This window comes from Fundulus heteroclitus, chromosome 15 (genome assembly GCF_011125445.2).
Source record: "Fundulus heteroclitus isolate FHET01 chromosome 15, MU-UCD_Fhet_4.1, whole genome shotgun sequence".
Classification (NCBI taxonomy): Eukaryota; Metazoa; Chordata; class Actinopteri; order Cyprinodontiformes; family Fundulidae; genus Fundulus; species Fundulus heteroclitus.
The window spans coordinates 24,492,023-24,511,990 of NC_046375.1; the positions used below are offsets into that span (position 1 = coordinate 24,492,023).

The window sequence follows — 19,968 nt, forward strand, 5'->3', positions numbered from 1 at the left end:
TTTCAGGAAATCAGGAAACAGAGCCATCTCTTTAGGTCCAACATGAAGGGATCACATGTTAGCTATTTCAATAACTTCTTTGTCCCACTATCACTTTATGAAGATGATAGATTTATATACATATGATTATTTATAGAAACTAAAAACTATTGAAATATTTAAAATGCACTGGTAACAACAAGCTCAAGTTTCACGTAAGATTGGAATTGGTTCCTCCAGGAAACAAAATATCCACTTATCATTCCTGAACTTTTGTTACAGTTGGGGAAAAAATGTCTCCTGGACAAGCAACCGCAACCGTTTCAGATGTAATTGTACAGTTTTCTGCACCGTGCCAGTTCATGGCTGTAACAACTTCCACCTGTTCCCAAGAGCATCATACGCCGGGGGTTGGATTTCCCCCAGCAGCGTTATTTACAGTAGATGAGAGATTGCTTGTTGGAAAGGTCCAAAAAGGATTTCGCTGCCAATGATGCGGTCTCTGTTGAATGTTAAAGCGAAACAGCAAAGAAAAACAAGGCAGGTTAGGTGTGTGTGTAAGAGGGAGAGAGAGTGTGCGTGCGTGTGTGTGTGGATGGGGTTGGGGAGGGCGCATGTGCTCTGCCTCTGTCACACACACGCAGAAAGAGAGAGAGAGACCCTGAGCAACACCAGCAGTACCAGCAGCAGTTCACCGTCTGATCTACACATGTCTGGACCCAGCAGCAGGACCCTCTCACCCTGAAGCCATGGTTCTGCCGCTCCACGCTCCGTCAGCGCGCAACTGAGGCTCACGGACACCAGGGGGGAACCTGACCCGGGTGGGGGGAACGCTTTGGAGCGACTTAACAGTGATTTGTTTGTGACCATGGAGACTTTGTTCTACCTTCTCGCCTTCGTGCTGACCCGGTGGTGTTCGGGTCTCGGATATGCCGCCGAGTCCAGCATCCAGGCGGGTCAGAGAGCGGCGAGCAGACACAGGTAAGACCCGGGGGGTGGGGGGGGGGGGGGGGGGGGGGTGGGGGGGACCTGCGCGCCTCCGCGGGGCGAGTTTAAAGCAAGTTTTTATCACTTTCTCTTGTCTTTGTGGGTAATGTTTGGACCCGTCAACGCATCATGACGTGAGTTGTAAACTAAATGAATGACCGATTTATTTGTCAAATGGGAGTGTTTCCATTCTGCAGTGCGTTACAACATCCGTCCTCCCTTACACTTTTTGGCTTCTCCTCACGTTGCAAACATGAGATTAAATGTGTTTTATTTGGATTTTATTTGAGAAACCAACACAAGAGTAAAAAAAAGAAAGTAGTAATGGTTTTCAACTGGTTTTACTGGCATTAACCTTAAAAGTCTGACATGTTTACAGTATGTAAACAGTCCTGATACGTTATAGATCCACTGTGCTGCACACACAGCAGCAAATGTTTAAAGGTATTTCTGAACATTTGTGCTATATGTGTGAAGAAGGTATAGAGACTTAGCCTTTTGTCCTAGCCTTATTTTTAATAAATCTAAGATAGATTGGAGGCAAAGTATCTTTGAAATACAGTCTTGCTTTAGACTCCCAGTTGGATTTGGGTCTGGACTTTGACTGGGCCATTCCAATATATAAATATGCTTTGTCCTTCTGGAAGATAAACGTCTGTCTTCCTCCCAAGTCTTCTGTAGCCTTAGCTTCTAACAGGTTTTCTCCTGGGATTACCCTTTATGTGTCCATCCATCTTCCCAGAACCTCTAACCAGCTTCCCTGCTCCTGCTGGGGGAAAAAAAAAAAAGCTGGTCCACAGCATGATATTTCCGTCAACATGTGCCCTGGAGGGGATGGCGTGTTCAAGGTTGTGGGCTGTTAGTTTTGTGGCCATCAAAGCATTTTCATCACGTAGGCCAAAAGGTTCACTTTTGGTCTCGTCTAACCGGATCACCTTCTTCCATTTTTAACGTGTCTCCATACACCGCTTGGGACAGACTGCGACTTCACTTGGCTTTCTTTCGATGTTGGCTTTTCTTTTATCAAGGCCAGATCTTTAGAGAAGTACAGCTACAAGTTGTCCTATCAGCAGTTTATCCCACCTGAGCTGTGGATCTCTGGCTCGTCCAGAGTTACCACTGACCTCTACATAGGCTGGTTCTAATGTTCCAAATTCTGTGAGAGCACTTTTAAAGGTGCTGCATATCAATTTAATGTCATATCACAGTCTTGTGATCTGGCAAAAACTGAAAAATTGTCACGCATAAGCGATAAAAAGTCCCATGACTAGAAAGTCAGTATATTCTGAGGGGACCTTTGGAGTTTGACGTGCACTGATGTCTCTTTACAGGAAATATCTCATTGGTTATTAGCGCTCCCGCTCAGTGGGCACTTTAAAGAGAGCTGCATGAGTTGATGGCTGGGTGGTGATGTTGAGTTTCGTGGGGCCCTGAGATAGACAAGGCTTCTAAGGATTACAAATATTTACTGTTCCAGAGCCCTTAGTGCAAAGTTTTCAGGGGGTCCATGATTTCTACAGAGCCCCCCCCCATGTCAGCCTTGCGCTGAAGGAATCCGTTGCTCTACGGTGGAGGGTATCAACGAGGAGGGTGGGGCAGTAACACGTTGCACAGATAGTTAATGGATTTAGGTCAAGAAGTGTAATGTCTCCCCCCAGTTTTGTCTTAAATTGTTCACCTGAGTCTTTGAAAATATGTTCCATCAACTGAAAAAAATCGTTATATAATATATGCGAGCCATAAATGAAACATTTTGCATTACAAACCCCAGCACACTTTGGATCAGTGTCTCAGCTAGTACTAAAGTGACCTCCTAAATGGACCCTTAGGAAATTATTTAGTTTAAAGTGACGAATGGTCACTTACTGCCAAGACTTGAATATATTATTGTGCACCATTTTCCACCTGAAGAATCCTTGCGTGGAAGGAGGCCTCCCAACCCCACCTCCGTGAGTGTAAATCTGAGCGCGCACGTGTGGGTGTCTGCCGATTGTGTGTTCGTAAATCGTCAACTAAGCAGATTTTGGCAAGACAGACGAGTGGTGAACTGGATGGTGTCCATGTGCGGGTAGAATAAGGCTCACAAGAAAACGTCAGCGTGAATGAATGACACATCTCCGTCCATGTGGCGCTCGTCTGCTCGTTGGCCTGCATGGCACGGCAAACTTCTGCGAGCAGAGCTTCGACTAGGCTTTCCTGCTCAGTTTGGCACCGTTTGCTCCTGCTGCTGCTTCTGCGGTTGCACTGGCTGCCTGAGTGATGAGATCTGGTCCCTCTGTTGGTGTGTGAGGAGGCCTAAACTCTTGATTGCTCTAAAGTAAAGCGAGTAGAGAAAGAGGAAAGCAGGCAGGGGCGAAGAGTATGGATGAGACAAGCAGAATGGATAAAATGAAAGTTTTTGTTTGGAGAAAGCTAAAAGAAAAAAAGTATTTTTATTCAAAGTAAGCAAGCAGGCGCGACAAGACGGCATGAAAGAGAAACAAAGGGTAGGGGGGAGCAACATGACGGGAGAGAAGGCAGACTGATAGGATGATGAGGGGGCTTGGTTTGTTGTTGAATGCCTTCCCCGTGAAGGAGTCTACTTGACTGGCCTGTGCCCCACACACACACACACACACACACACACACACACACGCACAAAGTGACGCATCAGAAGGAAGAATGCACTGGCCTGTGGCAATTGGGTTTGCCCCTCTGACATTTGTTTGAACTCAATTGATCTGTTTTGACAGATGTGTGAAGTATTCCAAAAGTGGCAAAGGCTTTTAAATGAGGTCTTAAGGGGTTGTGGGAGGGCCCAGAGCTGCTGGACACATCTCCTGCCAAAGTTTCAGTGCTGCCCGTCATCCCGTAAGATGCATCAAACAAAGAAGATTAGTTAAGGCGAGATAAGTGGACCGCTCATCTGTTTTAGCTTATTTGATGGACACGGTATTCCATCGTCACATGATGGTATAGCAAGAAGTGGAAACAGAAAAAGGATTCATCAGCTCTCTCTCATTATCAATGACTTGCATCTTCAACCACATATTTGTTCTCAAACTAACTTCGGCCTGCTCCATTGTGGTGTGCAATCTAATCTTTTCTTTCTTGGTCATTGGAGAGAAACTTCACAGAATCTACAGTAAGCTATGCTGCCAGCAGGACCAACCCAAGAACTTTCTCATCGTGGACAAACAATGTTAACTGACACGTGGTGGTACAACACGTTGAACATTTGGCCAGGCCAGACTTTGAACAACAGAACGCTGTAACATCAGAGGTTAACAACAACAAAAAACTAGATTTAGGCTACTTGAATACAAAAACTTATATTACGAAACAGTTCCGGCAGTAGCAAAGACAAGCTTGTCTATAAACTGCTACTGAAGCAACAGAAGTAGGCAAAAGACCAGAGATCGGCATGTTCTTGTGTATTATTGAGGAATGGAAGGTGTAATGTGCCACTTTTCAGGTGTGTGTGTGTGCCTTAAATCCTCTGGGTAGCTGGTCGCAAAGACGGTCTGTCATCGCTACAAAACACCTTCAAGGAGCAAAGCCGGCTCACCCTTTTAAAAAAATCATCTAAATGTGTTGTGACCACCTCAGTTTGCGTCTCTGAGGGTGTTACAGTGGCAGGTTGGCTTTACCCCCCCCTCCCCCCGCCCCCCGCCCTTTCCACTTTGGTCCTTTCAATAAACACACAGAGATGATAAGGCTTCTAAGGCAGCTTGAAGCAGATTGTGAAAGAGGTTAGAGATTAATGTTTTTCAATAGTAGGGTGCCTCAACAGAGTATGGTGTATTGTATCTCCAAGAAGTCCATCGCTTTTTTTCCATTTCTGCTTACGTGCACGACTAAAGGCACCAAGAGGATGTTGCCAAAAGGAATTGTGGTAAAAGTTGGAACAGCAACTTCACAGACAGGAGTCGGGCTTATAAACGCTGTAGAGTTTGCCAGTATGGGCACGGTAGGCCAACAGCTGTCTGTAATTCAGCCTCCATTAAAAATTGTCTCGGGGCAAACTAATGAATGTCAGTGGGTCCACTGTGAAGAACTATAAACTCTTTGTTCTCCCTCCTTTGTGATTTATTAGTCTTTAATTATTAGTGCATGGTAAAATACAATAGAATTGTTTTCAGTGACAGTTTGCTTGTATAATAGGAAGATTTACATGTTCGTCTAATCTCGGAAAATTGGTCAAATAAGTTACTCGTTTATTTTTAACCTTTGACTTTAAAAAAGTCTTACAAGGTATGAGAGAACTGATGGTGAAGCAGTTTGAGAGTAAACCATGGCTTTAATTGGACTGGATTTCTGTCTGCGTTTGACTGCACACAGCTCCAGTTTCTGGCTTTGCGAAAGGTTATGTCAGCCAGCTTATCCAGACTTAAACATCTCTCGGGGGTTTTCATTTGGGACCAACATGGAGTTGAATTATGTGGTTTTTAGCAAAATTCCTCTAGAGGTATAACAGCAGCAAGGGCGAATACCTTGAAAATCCCTGCAGACATCTGCACTTCTACACTTACATGAGGTAAAACAGGGTATACCATTTAAACCGCTGATGATGTTATGTAGGACATTACAAATGATGTAGCAAGGTTTGAGGCTGACCAATAGCGGAGAAGCAGTTGGAGAAGGAGGCATCACAGAACATCATTTGGCACTTGTAGAAGATACTTTCAATCTTGACTCTAGATGTGCTGTTCATACCTATGTTTTTATTAATCAAGGACTTGTATGAAATAGCTGGAAGAGGTTTACCTACGAATGTTCGGGCATTCAAAGTCTCCGTGATTATGCGCAACAATATGGTGAGATTGTTAGGCAAAGGTTACATACTGTTTTAGCACACATTGTGGCATATTCATGCCAGCTTTATAGTGAGTGGTAAGTATGCATTGTATCTATAAAGGTGGGTTTTGTTGTGGAACTGTCATCTGAAAGGAGTGAAAGTCCTGTAGCTGGAAGACCTCAGAACTTATCAGACCAATCTCCTTAACCATGAGCCCGTATACAATAGTCACAGAGGTCAATGTTTCTGATGTAATCTCAGATTTTCTTTGTTTCATCTTGGTTGGTGGCTCTGGCATTCATTAGACGCCAGCTTTCCTCCTTCCACATAATATAGTTTTAGAGTGCTGCACATAGGGTGACCCCCTTCAACCTTTATGAGAAGCTTTGATGTTCTCATATTAGAGATAATAAACTCTTACTCTAAGGTTCTAAGTAATCTTTTAATTTTACCAATACGTGTCTTTTGACAAATATACTTCTTTAAGATCGTATATCAATATTAAAGTTGCCAAGCCACAGCGCTGGCTTGAACTGGACAGAGAATCTGTACAGGTAACTAAAGTTTTGGGTGACGGTAAGGAGGTCTTCCAAACTAAGAGTGGTCATCAGAATACTATTGGCATCATACAACCAGCTGGTCAGCATTTCTTAGGGTGTGATTGCTGTTATACCAATAAAGGTTTTTCTACTGGTTATTGAGAGGGGTATAAAGAATTTCAAATGCCATATTCAATAAAATGTTTTTTTTTTCAAAATTCAAATTCCTTTCACTTTGTTTTATCACAGTGAGATATATTTATTTTTTTAATCAGAAATTAACTTCTTTGTTGAGGGAAATAATTTTAAATCTAAATTTGCCAACTGATTATCTTAATAAATGGATATATCATCTACTCACTCTTGCATGTGGACGTTGACACTCTTGTATCTCAGGTCTGGGTTATTAAGGTCTATGCAGTATTACAACTGTTGATGGCACTATATTACATTACTTAAGGGCATACAGTATATGCTATAGACTGTTCCAGTAATTTCAGTCACCAAGGACCCCAATGTAATACTTTACTCTGTGATTGGTCCTACTCTGCTTTTAGCTTCATGTAAACTGTGGCATTAGAATGACTAAAGTTGCCCAATATTAGGAAAATATGCATCTGCGATGATATTTTGAAATATTAGAATGACAGTATCGGACAGCCACATTCTCCCTTTTCTTCCTCTTCTGTCATCAATTCTCTTTCCTACACTTTAAGAGTCATTTAAGCCAAGTGGAGCCTACAATCTGTGAGAGTAAAGGCAGTAAAAGCTCATGCAACTGGCAGATGGAGTATTTGTTTGCAGAGTGTTAAAACAATGCACCATTAAATATATTGCGAAGCTCTAGAATTAAACGATTTCCTTAAATAGTGACATACAACTGTGCTGACCTCAGCTACAGATGTTGAGACTTGATTTTAAAACCGTTGTGTAATAGAATAATGCTTCTACTTCTTTACAGTGTTATAGACATGTTATTGGTCATATATTAATTTCAACACTTTTGATCTGACCTTTTTTTCTATTATTTAAGTTAATATGTTACACTTTCATGGGAAAGTCAACCCTTCACAGAGCTTTAGCGGTGAACAGCCTTGGGCGGGGTGTGCGCTAACAGCCAAGCAGGATTAGGGACAAAGCAGCGTGGATCCAAATGTCTGAGTGAAGTGCCACTAAAGTTACAACATGACCCCATAAACAACTCAGAGCAGTATGAATGTAGATTAGGTATACTTAACCGATACTGGTAGTGGTCTTAGTTAGGATGAAAGTTTTAGGCTCTTATTACCAGCAAGGCATTGTGCTGATGTATCAGGTAACACGCTGCCATACATGCTTTTTGGTGCGATTATAAAGAATATAAGACCTATAACCATCCATCCATCCGTCCGTCTGTTCGTCCGGCCGTCCATTCATTGCTGTTTTAGGCACTCTCCAACTCATTCTGAGGGATTCTAAGGCTTTCTAGTCCACCAGGGCAATATCCTCCCCCTCAGTTTGTTTGTTATCTATGCCAAGGTCTCCTGCTAGCAGGCCGTGTACAGAAAACCTCAAAAGGGTAGTACCCAGGAGGTATTCTGATCACATTTCTGGACCACCTCCTCTGACTCCCTTCAATGTGGAGGAGCAGCAGCCCTATGCTCCCCTTGGATAACAGAGTTCCTCTCCCTTTCTCTAAAGGCTAAGTCCAGCTAGCCTTGGGTGGAAGCTCCTTGAATCCAGTCTCTTATTCTTTCTGTCATGATCCGTAACTTTTGACCATTGACGTGAGTTGAAACATAGATGAACTGGCAAATCAAGAGCTTTTCTCTTTGTCTCAACTCGTGATTTACCACAACACATTGAACAGTTCCCATATTACTGCAGACGACAACCATCACTCCTGAACAAGTCACCAAGATACTTGAAGTCCTCTGCGGGGGTCAGAGACTGACGCCTGACACATAGGCGCCTACCTTTTTATTACGAGTGAGTATGATTTGATGTTTCTTGGTTCCATCAGGCAGAAAATGCTCAGAAACATTCCAACCCTTTAGTTTGGGGCACTTTCTGACTGCACTTATAGAATCAGACCAAACTGCATGTACAGCATTGCGCAGTGACAACAGCTGGTCTATTGGTAGTGCCATTATAAGAAGCTGCCTGCAGTGAGCAGACGGTGAGGCAGAGAGTTATTCAGTATGTTGGGTACTTTAGACAAAAGTAGTAGTACTGGATAATAGTTCAGGAGTCAGGGTAGGTACTGCAATGATATAAAAGTTTTCAGATCACAGGTGGGTAAAAGAGACATCACTTGCTCTCTCTGGTTCACTTCTTTTGGGTCGCTGAACAGTCGATTGCTTACACTGTAACAAACTCACCCAGGGTTCACTTGAAAGTAATCCAAGACCTACGTTTTCAGGAAGAACAAGATTTGCTTGTTTGTACTGCACCACAGTTATTGCACCGGCACAAATGAAATCTATTGTGCGAAAGTTATGGACTCTCTATAGCCTTTCTGACCCATCAACCCTGTCTCTAGCCATATTACCTTAAATCTGACTGGTTTCATTCTTAAGAAGCAGTTACAATGCATTGCCTGGATATTTATTTCCTGCAATTCAATGAGTATTGTCACACAGCTACACCCCATCAAAAAGTACCAATGTGTAGTCAGGAAATAAAGGCATAACAGGATTTTCCTCTTCTTATGCACTTAGAATATGTGTGTGTGTGTTTTTACACATTGTTAATTACTTCAGTAAAGAATATCCTTGCTTATGGTAATGCTGTGGGAAAGGGATTGCGTTCCAAACTCCACCATTGTCACCTAATTAGCATATCTTCCAGCATTCACGGCCTTGAAAAGCTTTATTATGTTTAAACAAACTTTGGGCGCGCCGAAGAGGCTTGGACCGCCTCCCAACAGTTATCAAATCCCACCCCATAACAGAACAATTGAAACTATAAACCTCCTCTTAAAGCCTAAATGGAACAGCATGGGGAGACAGTCTTCAGAGAGGATAGTAAAGTTTTAGCTAGCTACGGGTCCTTTTTTAGGGCAGCTGTTATTTTAAGGCTTTGTCCTGACTCAAACAAATTCCTCCATAAATGGACTAAAAGCGAAGCACCAAAAAAAAAAAACCCCCGAGATGTCAACACTTCATATCTGAGGGCTGATACTGAACCAAACTGCTGCATCAGAGCCTCCAGTGTATATCTCCCTTGACCGTCAGGCTAAACAATCAGACGGAGGTTTACATAGGCCGGCTGTCCCTTGATTTTGGCGCAACTCCAAAGGGAAAAGTCAGCGCTCGCCTCTCCGGCTGCTTGTCTCTCAGAGTGTGATCACTCGGGCAGGAGTGAGTTCACTCAAGTGTTTACGCTGTCATCTGTGACAGTATGTATACCTTTGGTTTCGTGCACAGGGGTGTGTCTTTACAAGAGCGTTGTAGGGGTGCTTGACCCTGAGCGGGTCACAGTTCAAACGATGAGAAACGCCCCTCCCCGAACAGCCTTTCAGGTCTCTGTCTGGGGATTTCCTTTAAGGCAAAATGAAAGTATCCCTCAACAATAGGCGCCGCCAAGTGATCGCTTTGTCAAAGCCTTGAACCCCAGCCCTCTTTTTTCTTTCGTTAATTCCCTCTTCCTCCTACGTAGTCCCCCTGTCACTTTTGCAACTGAATATTCCTCGTTTACCCGCAGTTCTTCCCTGTAGGGCTTGAGCAAATACGCTGTGGAGTAAAATGGACCCAGCATGTGCGGGTTGAGACGTCAGACTGTAACTTCCTGCTCGGCTCTGAGGCTTCTGCTGTTTAATTAGAAGTGAAATTTATTGGAGCATAAAGCGATGCCCAGACAGGTGCAACGTTTCCACTCATGCTGCGTTATGGCTGTGTAAATGAAATGAAAGCTGTGCAATGGGTGTTTTCACTGCTAGGCGCTTGGACTTGGCTGTAATGAAGACCGTCCAACATGTCCCGGGTACCACGAGTGTTTGTTTCCCATGCGTATATGTGGTCGCCTACTTATCATTTACATTTCATACCTTCACAGTGGGTGTCTACTAATGCGCACAGCTCACAAGACGTGATAATACAATATGCATTATTCCGAACACAAGAAAGAGACACCATTTTACTGATATCCAAGGGAAAACCTTCTTTATTTTCACAAACAGAGGGAAGATTTCACAAATCCCCTTTTAAACAAACTGTATACAGCAAAAGATAATCCAGTCGAAATTTTGTCCATATTTTGTGCTTTTTATTGCTTTTCTTGGACTATGCTGGTCATGGTAGAAATGATTAGATAATGTTTTTGTACTTAACAGATAGCATAAGGATTTTGAAAACATTTGATCCAAATTATGTAAGCTTGTAAAATATGACCTTGAACAAAAGTAAATTAAACTATTTAATTTAAAACAGCTGGAAGCTCATTGTAAGTACTCTAATGTTGTAGGCCACCCAGATAAGCTGTCTCTATTAGTCGACTATGTTTATACAACGGTCAAATCAAGAACTACTTCCCTCCTTATTTCATAGTAAGAGTCTTAAATACGAAGCATACACCTTCATATTCAAGAACCCATAATAATGCTAAAGCTGCTGCCTCACTGTTTTCTATAACAACCACAGCTATAAATGAAAAGTTGTAGAAAATAAATTTGTATAACATGAGATAATTATGACATTTTGCCATGAGATCTTGCAATTTTGGAACACTTTGCACAACATACAATAGACTGATATTTTTAGTCACAGTTTAGTCTGTCTTGCGTAGCAGAATCCACCTGTGGCATGTGGCTTCCTCTGGTGTAACAGTTTCACACCTGTCTTGTGTTTCAATCAGGTAGTAGCGGAGCCTGCTTTAGGTAAATAATGCTCCAGCAATGCCTCCCTGTGTGTTTCACAATGTAGCCTACATAATCTGATCAACAGCTTAACCAAAGTGCCACAGATGTTTTCAATAGGTCAAAAATTACTGCAGCTTTCAAACTCTTTGTATACCGTGCTTATGAACCCCTCCAACAAGTGCAACTCAAATGTCACAGCAATGACTCAAGAATAACAATACTTTATCTCATGCAAAACTATGCAGATGCTCTGTCTGCAATGAAGAGGATGTAGTCTCATGAAGATGGCAAATGCATGACCCACACTACAGGTCAGAAGTTTGGAAGCAGGATTCAGTTTGTGTAAGAAAAGGGTCACAGTTTCATTGGTATAGGTTGCAACAACATAAACCTGAATATTATTTAAATTATTAAAAGAATATACCTCAAGGTAAATTGAGGGAAATAAGTGGCCTAATGTAACAGGAAAATATATGTATCTCAAACAGTTACCATCTTTGTTATTACCCCAGTTTAGTTTGAGTGAGAATTTTGTAGCTGGTGGGAGTGGGAGTCAGAAAACCTGGACCTCACCAAACCCTGCAAAGACCATTCATCTCCTGGAAGCTCTCCAAACACGTAACAGACTCGACTTTTCTGGATTTGTGCTGTATAATATGTGTCTAGATGTAGACGGCATGGTGCTGTCCTCACCACCTGTGCTAAATCCACCCCTTCCTGCGCTGCGCAGCTCTCGTCCCACACTCACATTGAGACACAAGATGCTTTTGATTGTAGCTCTATAAAAGTTTATTATCTGCTGAGTAGAGAGTCCAGTCCCTTTCAGTTTCCTGAGAAAGAAGAGTCCTTGTTGGTTCTTCTTCACCAATTTGGCGCTGTTCACAGTCCAAGAGAGCTCAGAGGAAATGTGAATGCCCAGGAATGTTAGATATTATGTAGTTATTAAAATTGCGACATAAATAACATCTGCCTTGACCTCATCTCCGTTGTTGGCTGTAGTGTCTCTCATCTTGCTCTGTACAAAACCTCAAGATTCTCTGTGTAGTTTAAATTAAACCAGTTTGTTGCCAATGTTTGTCCAGCACAATGATACTATGATCTGTAAAGCAGGTACTGTTACCTTTGGGATTGTCAATCAATCCTTTCTGAGAGTGGAAACTTCTCACTGGACCTCCAGCAGCTTGGGTTCTGTTTCCACTCTTTCTACTAGACTCCATGACGCTGATTTCCAAATAAAATGCTGAATTTACTTTTTATTTTATAGTAGGCCTGTGGCACACTTAGCAACAGTGCAGTTTTTTTTCCCTTAGCCCAGATGAGATGCTGTTGATGCCGTCTCTGGTTTAGGAGAGGTTGAATCCAATAATTGTATTTTTATATACTGTGTGGCGGCTCTTGAAGCCCCTACTCCAGCTGCAGTGCACACCTCCCCCAAACTCTTGAACGAGCCTTCCTTCATAATCCTCTAAAGGCTGCTGTTGTCCGTTTGGTTTGTTCATCTTTTTCCGCCACACTTTTTCTATGCATTGAACTTTCAATTAATATGCTTGGACACAGCATCCAAGCCAGCTTCTTTAGACATAACCTTTTGTGGCTTACTCTCCTTGGAATTAAGTAAAATTCTATTTGTATAGCACCTTTCACAGGAAAAGCACATGAAAACATGACATCAAATTAAATCAAAAGCCCGTCTATACAAATATGTTTTTAGCTGCATTTTAAAACGGTCAATAGAATCCGCATGACGTAAAAACAATGGGAGATTCGGCAGTCGGGGTGCAGTAGCTTGAAAGAAGCGATCCCCGCGGGTTTTAAACCTAGGATGTGGAGCTAACAAAAGATTCTGATCAGAAGACCTCAGAGCTCTGGCAGAAGTCTGAGGCTTAAGCCTGCCAGGAACATATTGGGGGGTCCTCACCATGCAGGGCCCTAAAAGTCAAAACAAGAAGTCTAAACTGGAATCTAAAATTAACTGGTATCCACTGAGGAGCGGCTACAACAGGCACGTTTTCTCTGTTTTCCAGATTTATGGGAATGAAACACAGGAAAGAACACATCAAAACAAACAGCGTGACCTTTTTAAAGGTAGCAGCCACGCAGCAGAAAGCGTGCGTGCAGGAACACGCACAAACAACCCTTTTGTGTTGTTTGGGGGAAGGGCAGAGGTCCACCAGCATTTATAAAGGCTCCTGTGACCTTTATTTAATCGTGGAGAGTGACAGGAAGGAACGAGGACTTTCAGCCCTTTTCATGTGGACTGCCCGCCCCAACCAGTTGAGCTGCCCAGCGTCCAACACCCACACGCGCTTAATTGGTTTTACGCTCACACTCGGTCCTCCTCTAACGGACACAAAGACCTCTCTCACTGAAATGCTGGGATGAAAAGATGGAAAATGAACTCACTGGCGGTATGCGTGGAATCGGCCAGAAAGGAGCCAGTTGTGTATGGATTAAGTGTGTCTGGTCAGAAGTGAAAAAATGACAGAAGGCTTGTTTGTGTAAGAGCAGTGGCTGCTCACCATCAGATGAGATAGGGCGTGTGACTTGTCAGCCTTATCGGCTGTCTGTGACTCTGTGAGTGAGTCAGGATGGTAAACATGATAGAGGTTTCACTGAATCACTGAGGCAGAAGCAACACAGTTGGACTTCATGGGGAAACATCTGAACTTTTCTGATATACTGCTGATTTTTTTTTTTTTTGGGCTCTCTCTCCTTTCTGTGTTTGTTCAGCTCCTGATGGTGATGTTAGATTCCCGTTTCTAAAACCCGCCCTCCAACATGCACTGTATAATAAACAGAGACCAGAGCAAAGATAAATGAACAAACCCAAACAGCAGGACATAGTTAGGAACGTTTTCTGATCCCAGTACTGATTTTTTTTCCCCTACCTTTCACTAGATGGATAAAACCACAGATAATCCAAACAGGAATGTAATACTGGACCACAGCAAAGAACCACAAGTAGAAAAATAGGGATCTCCAGAACTGCTCAGATCAGTATTCGATGAAATGACGCTGACTTATGCTGGAGCTGATTCTGGCTCCAGTCTGCGCTCTGTTTCAAAGTTCCAGCTCGCAGCAACATGATATGCTGTGAGCGTACCAGATGAGCACAGTTTCCGTTGGAAAGACCACTTTTTAGAAAGTATCTCAATGCGGCCGTGTTTTAAACTGAAAATAGGGCTTAGAGGATAATGAGGAAAATATTTAGGACAGCCGTGACCTAAGGCCTAATTCCTACCTCTCAGTATGCTCTAGTGTCCAGTCGACCACCAAGCCCGTTTCACATAAAGCTCGTCATCACTACCTGCCTCTGTAGCTGTCTACAAGCCTGATTTTTGTAAATTCACTGACTGTGCAAGTTGGCGGGGACAATCGTAGCGCCAGACACCATGAAGATAAAGAAAAGAACAGGTCTGATCATGAGCAGAAGAAGAAACACGATCTGCTACTTTCTCTGTGTGTATAATTTATCTCAGGGCAAACAAGGACACAAAGACTGCATTTGATGTTCTAGTGTGAAACCACTTCATTCTTTCTTTTCAGTTCTCTCCCTCTGAGTGTGAACCTTATCGCCCCCTAACGAGCTTTTGTGAACATTTTCTATCCTTAGGAGGAATAGGTGTTTTCCACTGAGCTAAAATTAGCACATTAGCACATGCCTGCCCACAGTGTCCAAGTGGTGTTGACTGGGATTTCAGGGCCTTAGACAGCTTTCCTGTTACAAAAAATATATGTTTTTTAAAATGATTCATTACTTACAGGCTTAATGGTAAGAATATGAAAATACTGGAAATATTAAAACAAAATATTTTCTCCTGTCTGGAGGTTATTGATGAAGCTTTGTTTTCCTGTCAATGTAGGAGATCAAGCAACATTCAAGTTTAGTGATGCTAAAGAAGCAGGATCACTTTCCTAAGCCGTCTAGGCTGCCCACTGCGCAGCAGCATCTCTAAGCCAGCCTGCACCCTGTTAACTAACAGCTTTAGAGGGTGATCACAGCGCTGGTCTCCACCAATTCCTTTAATACATCTAGGTTTGGCACAGATATGCGCCACAGCATCAGGATACAGCTTTTGCTGCACATCATTTGCTTTGTCGCCTGCAAGGATGGAAGTTAGCTGCCGGTATATCCAGCTGGATTCAGAGACGCTTTTTGTTAAAAACCCAAATCTCAGTAGTCTCTTTCCTGCAGGCCAACAAGCTGCTTGTGTACTTTTGTAGTGCTATGCCCTCTGCATGTGTTTAATGAGGATGTTCACACTTCTCCTTTTGGCTCAACAGTCGGTTCTTACAGCACACATGATGATGCTTGCAGTTCTGCTAAGCTCTGTGTTTCCTTCTATATTATAAAAAAAAGGTACATTTATAAATAAAAAGATTTGATCAAATATCAGCACGGTATGCTAGAGCCAAATTTACCACAGGTACAGCATGACCCAGACTTGACTGGGTCTCCCTGTCATGTCTGCACGGCCATCAGATGGCGCCACTCTCTCTGCCCTGTGGCAAATCTGCAGGCCGGAACTAAAATATAGAAACGCAAGTGGCTTCGTACATTGTCTTACAACTGCAGCTGTTGATTATTTACACTATTATCCTGGGAAGGAACATGGCTCCATTTTAATTGTGTAAAAAGACATGGTATTTTGCCATGCTCTGGCCTCGCTTCCTCTCCATTTCCTGTGAAAACTGTGCGATGAGGCGACAATCGTTTGCCAGCCTCCAGCAAAGCACCGGCGAAACTGGTGCGTGTGAAATTTTCAAGCTTGTACACTTAGACGTTGTGTTGTTTAATGTTGATCTTTTGTCGCCGTCGCTTGGGACTACAGCCATTTATCTGGACCAGCAGTGCAGTGCTTCCTTAAAATGATGATTTCCTCTTCGGTAACATAGGATGAACCTGGTTGTATTCTTCTTTTGTAGAGTAGACATAAAAGTAAGATTTCAGTCAATTCCAGCAAAATCTTCTGACTCCTCATCCTTGTCGGTCACGGTCTGCTCAGAAAATATCTAAACCCCGCCAATTTCATAACCAATAAGATTTCAAGTGATCCAGCAGCGTGATCTTAAACGCTGCCATCGCTGTTGTGTGTTGAGTCTTCACGGCGGAGGCGATAAAAGCCAGTGGTCGATGTCATTTGTCGGTCCTCGTGCGTCGAGCCCATTACACTTTAGCTAATTGTAAAAAGAAAGTTAATAGTCCCATACTACCAGCAACCACACATAAATAATTGATTGTTAACTCAGACCATAAAACTAAAAGTTTTCTGTTTGCTTATTTAGAATGAGAATTTGAAATTGTGTTGGCTTTAAAATTAAGATTTACAATTAAGATTAAAATTGGCAAGTGTGCTTTGTAAAAGTGCAAAGAATACTTTTCAATGTATGTTGTGTGAACATAGTTACAGTTTGACAAGTTTAATCTTTTCTTTGCGCTTGAGCTTGGTTTGATCATATATACATCTCAGCAGATGATAACAAATGATCCGTGAACACTCGACTGAACACTGATAGTTGGTGCTGATGTCCTTAACAGAAAGAGGGGCCCAAAATCTAATTCTGTCCAAAGTCCCACACCCCCTTGGGCCAGCTCTGACTGCAGTATGCACAGTTTGATCTCCAGATAAACCACATATTCTTTTGGACATGTCAAAAATGAGCAACAAGGTGGCATTTCAATAAAACTAACGTATCTGGTCCTGATGCAGCAGAACACTGGGAATTCTACCCCTTTGATTGAATACACATGCATTATTCAGAACAGGAGTGAATCAAAAGCAACAGACAAGCTTTAAAGACGTGGTAGGTCTTTATATTCTACAAAACCCATTTTTTTCCTTGCATTTGGAAACACCTAATAAATGTCTTCACTACAGCAGCATGCATAGCAAAATAGGACTTTGTAAGAGGATGTTAGGTTTTCCAGGTGGAGAGAAGTGCATCTTTGGAAGAGATGTGGGCCTAAAACATAGAAAGCATATGTGGCTCTGGAGTACCGGTACATTTTTCTGCCTAAAGCTTTCATCAGAAAAGCGGAAACGAGCGTGCCAAAGGCGCTTAATCAGTGACACACCATCCCATAGCCTGGTCTGGATCTGCAGCACAGAAGGGTCTGAATAGTTTATTTGCGCGCGCGTGCGTGTGTGTGTGTGTGTGTGTGTGTGTTTGTGTGTGTGTGTGTGTGTGTGTGTTTTGTATTTGGTCTAGAACAAATCTGATGTTTCCATGATGTGACTGTCCATGTGATGGATCTGACTCCAGATGATGGGCACAGTAGGAAAATAACTTTGTACATTCTAAAGTACCAGATTTTATATGGAAATATTTTTACAGCAGTTTAACCTTTTCAATAAATCTACATAATTACCCCTGGGCTGTCTGTGCGCCATAGTGTTTAGGTGGATGTTGTTTTTCTCACATTTTGTCACATCTCTCTTGTCTCTTTATTTGCCCCATCGTTATCCTCTTAACATTTTTGGATGCACATTAAACAAGTAAACTTACCATGAGGGGAAAAGCATTTTTTGAGATTCATGCTGTTCATTACGTAATGTTTTTTTCAAAAAATGTGCATTGCAAGCGTTGCACACGTTAATATTCTCATTAACATTGTGTTATGTTTTACAAGCTAATGATCGCATGTACCTCCCACAGAGCCACTTTCATTAATAGATATTTATTGCAGCATGCACCCACTTTCATTTATTCTCACAACATTCATTGCTCTGAAAAACAAAAAATAACCCTTGTTTTGTCAGTGATGCCTGAGACTCCCCCCATTGTGGTTCAAATGATAACGTTTATTTTACATACTGTATACTCTAATATATAAACAATATGGTCATCATACCTGTTTGGTTAAACGGATAAAAAGCAGTAAAAATCTGGCTGAGAGTTAATTAGTCATGTTCACTTTCCCACGTTCATTACACAGAGGTCATGTGGAGTGGACCATGAGGCTTTGGGAGGATCAAACCATGATAACCTCTTTATGTCAGTAAGACAAGCTCTGGTATGAGAGGAAGGGCCATGTGTTTTTGGATGGGGGGGATGAGGAGAAATACTGAGAAAGAGACTGAGAAAAAAAAAATATCGGGAAAGATGAGAAGTAAAAACTATTCAGCAATGGGCTCAAGAAGAAACAGGTGTCTGACAAAATGGGAGCTGCTGAAATAAAACACATACAGTGCTTGGTAAAAGTAATTACAGCTCATGAACTTTGTTCACATTTTGTCATCTTACAGCCACAACATCTTTGTAGAACCTCTCATCACTGCAATTAAAGTTGCAAGTGTTGTTGGATGTCTCTACCGTCTACAGATAGAAATCTTTACCTATTTTTCCTTGCAAAATGGCACCGGTTCAGTCTGAGTGGATGGAGAATGTCTGGGAACATCCTTTTTCAAGTCTTGCCGCAAAGTCCATCCATCCATCCATCCATTTTCCAACACGCTTATCCCTCATGGGGTCGCGGGGGTTGCTGGTGCCTATCTCCAGCGTTCACTGGGCGAGAGGTGGGGTACACCCTGGACAGGTTGCCAGTCTATCACAGGGCAACACAGAGACAGACAGGACAAACAACCATTCACACACACGCTCACACCTAAGGAGAATTTAGAGAGGCCGATTAACCTAACAGTCATGTTTTTGGGAGGAAGCCAGAGTACCCGGAGAGAACCCACGCATGCACAGAGAGAACATGCAAACTCTATGCAGGACAAGGGTAGGACTTGGACCCAGGACCTTCTTGCTGCATGGCTAAAGCGCTACCCACTGTGTCACTGTGAGCCTGCCTCAAAGTCTTGTTTGGATTTAGGTCTGGACTTTGACCGGACCATTCTAAAACATGAATAGTCTTTGATCTTAACCATTCAACTGTTCCTCTGGCTGTGTTCAAGGTCAGGATGGAAAGTGAGCCTTCACCCCCATTTTCAAGTATTCTGTCACATCTCACTACCTTTTTGTCTAGCCTTAATCAGGATTTAGCTTCCCATCAAGTTAGACAAGCTTTGCTGTCGCTGCTCGTGAAAAGCATCACCATATTTCAGAAGATGACGTCATATGTTGTCTACCAAACCTTTACTTTTAGCCAAATGGTTTAATTTTGTTTTGTTTCTGACCAGCATACCATCTTCTCATGTTTGCCCAGTCCTTTTACATTTCTTGCGGTCAACATTGAACTTTTTTTCCCCTCCCAATTATGACTTTATTTCTTGCTACACAACCATAAAAGTCAGGTTTGTAGAGTGCATGAATAAGCGTTATCCTCTCTGACACATTCCACCCGAGCTGTAAATCTCTGCAGCTCCTCATGGGTTACCAAGGGCCTCCTTTACCGGCTGGTTGTTTAATACAGTGTTCTTTTTTTTTGCCTTTTCAATTTCGATGGACAGTCCTCAGTAGGTCCCATGTCTTTCATTGATGAACAGAACAATGCCCAGTGAGGTTTGTTTAAAGCTTGGAATATTGCTTATAACCTAACCCTGGTTTAAACCTCTCTACAACTACCTGTTTGTCTCCATGATGCTTTTTGTTCAACAAGGTTTTCCAATAAACCCCTGACGCCTTCATAGAACAGCTGGGCTTAACACTGAGATTAAATTACTCATAGGTGGACTTCTGAAGGCTACTGGCTGCACTGGATTTTCTTTAACAGTAACAGAGTGAAAGAGGCTGAATATAAATGCATGCTACCCTTTTTAGATTTGTATTTAAAAAAAATCCAAGGTTTGTTTTACTCTTCCTTCCTCTTCATAGTAATGCACTACTTTGTGTTGGCCTTTCACATGAAATCCATCAAAATAAATGGAAGGTTGTCTTTGTACTGCGAGAAATTGTAAAAAGAA

General features: G+C 42.4%; 1 protein-coding gene across 1 annotated transcript in view; it reads left to right on the top strand.

Moving 5' to 3' along the window:
* Nucleotides 1–578: 578 nt before the first annotated feature.
* emilin1a (elastin microfibril interfacer 1a) overlaps nt 579–19,968 on the top strand; it is a 39,503-nt gene continuing 20,113 nt past the window's right edge. Inside the window, exon 1 of the mRNA XM_012878104.3 lies at nt 579–960. Coding sequence (XP_012733558.2) covers nt 848–960 — 113 coding nt within the window. The 5' untranslated portion in view covers nt 579–847. The remainder of the gene's footprint in view (nt 961–19,968) is intronic.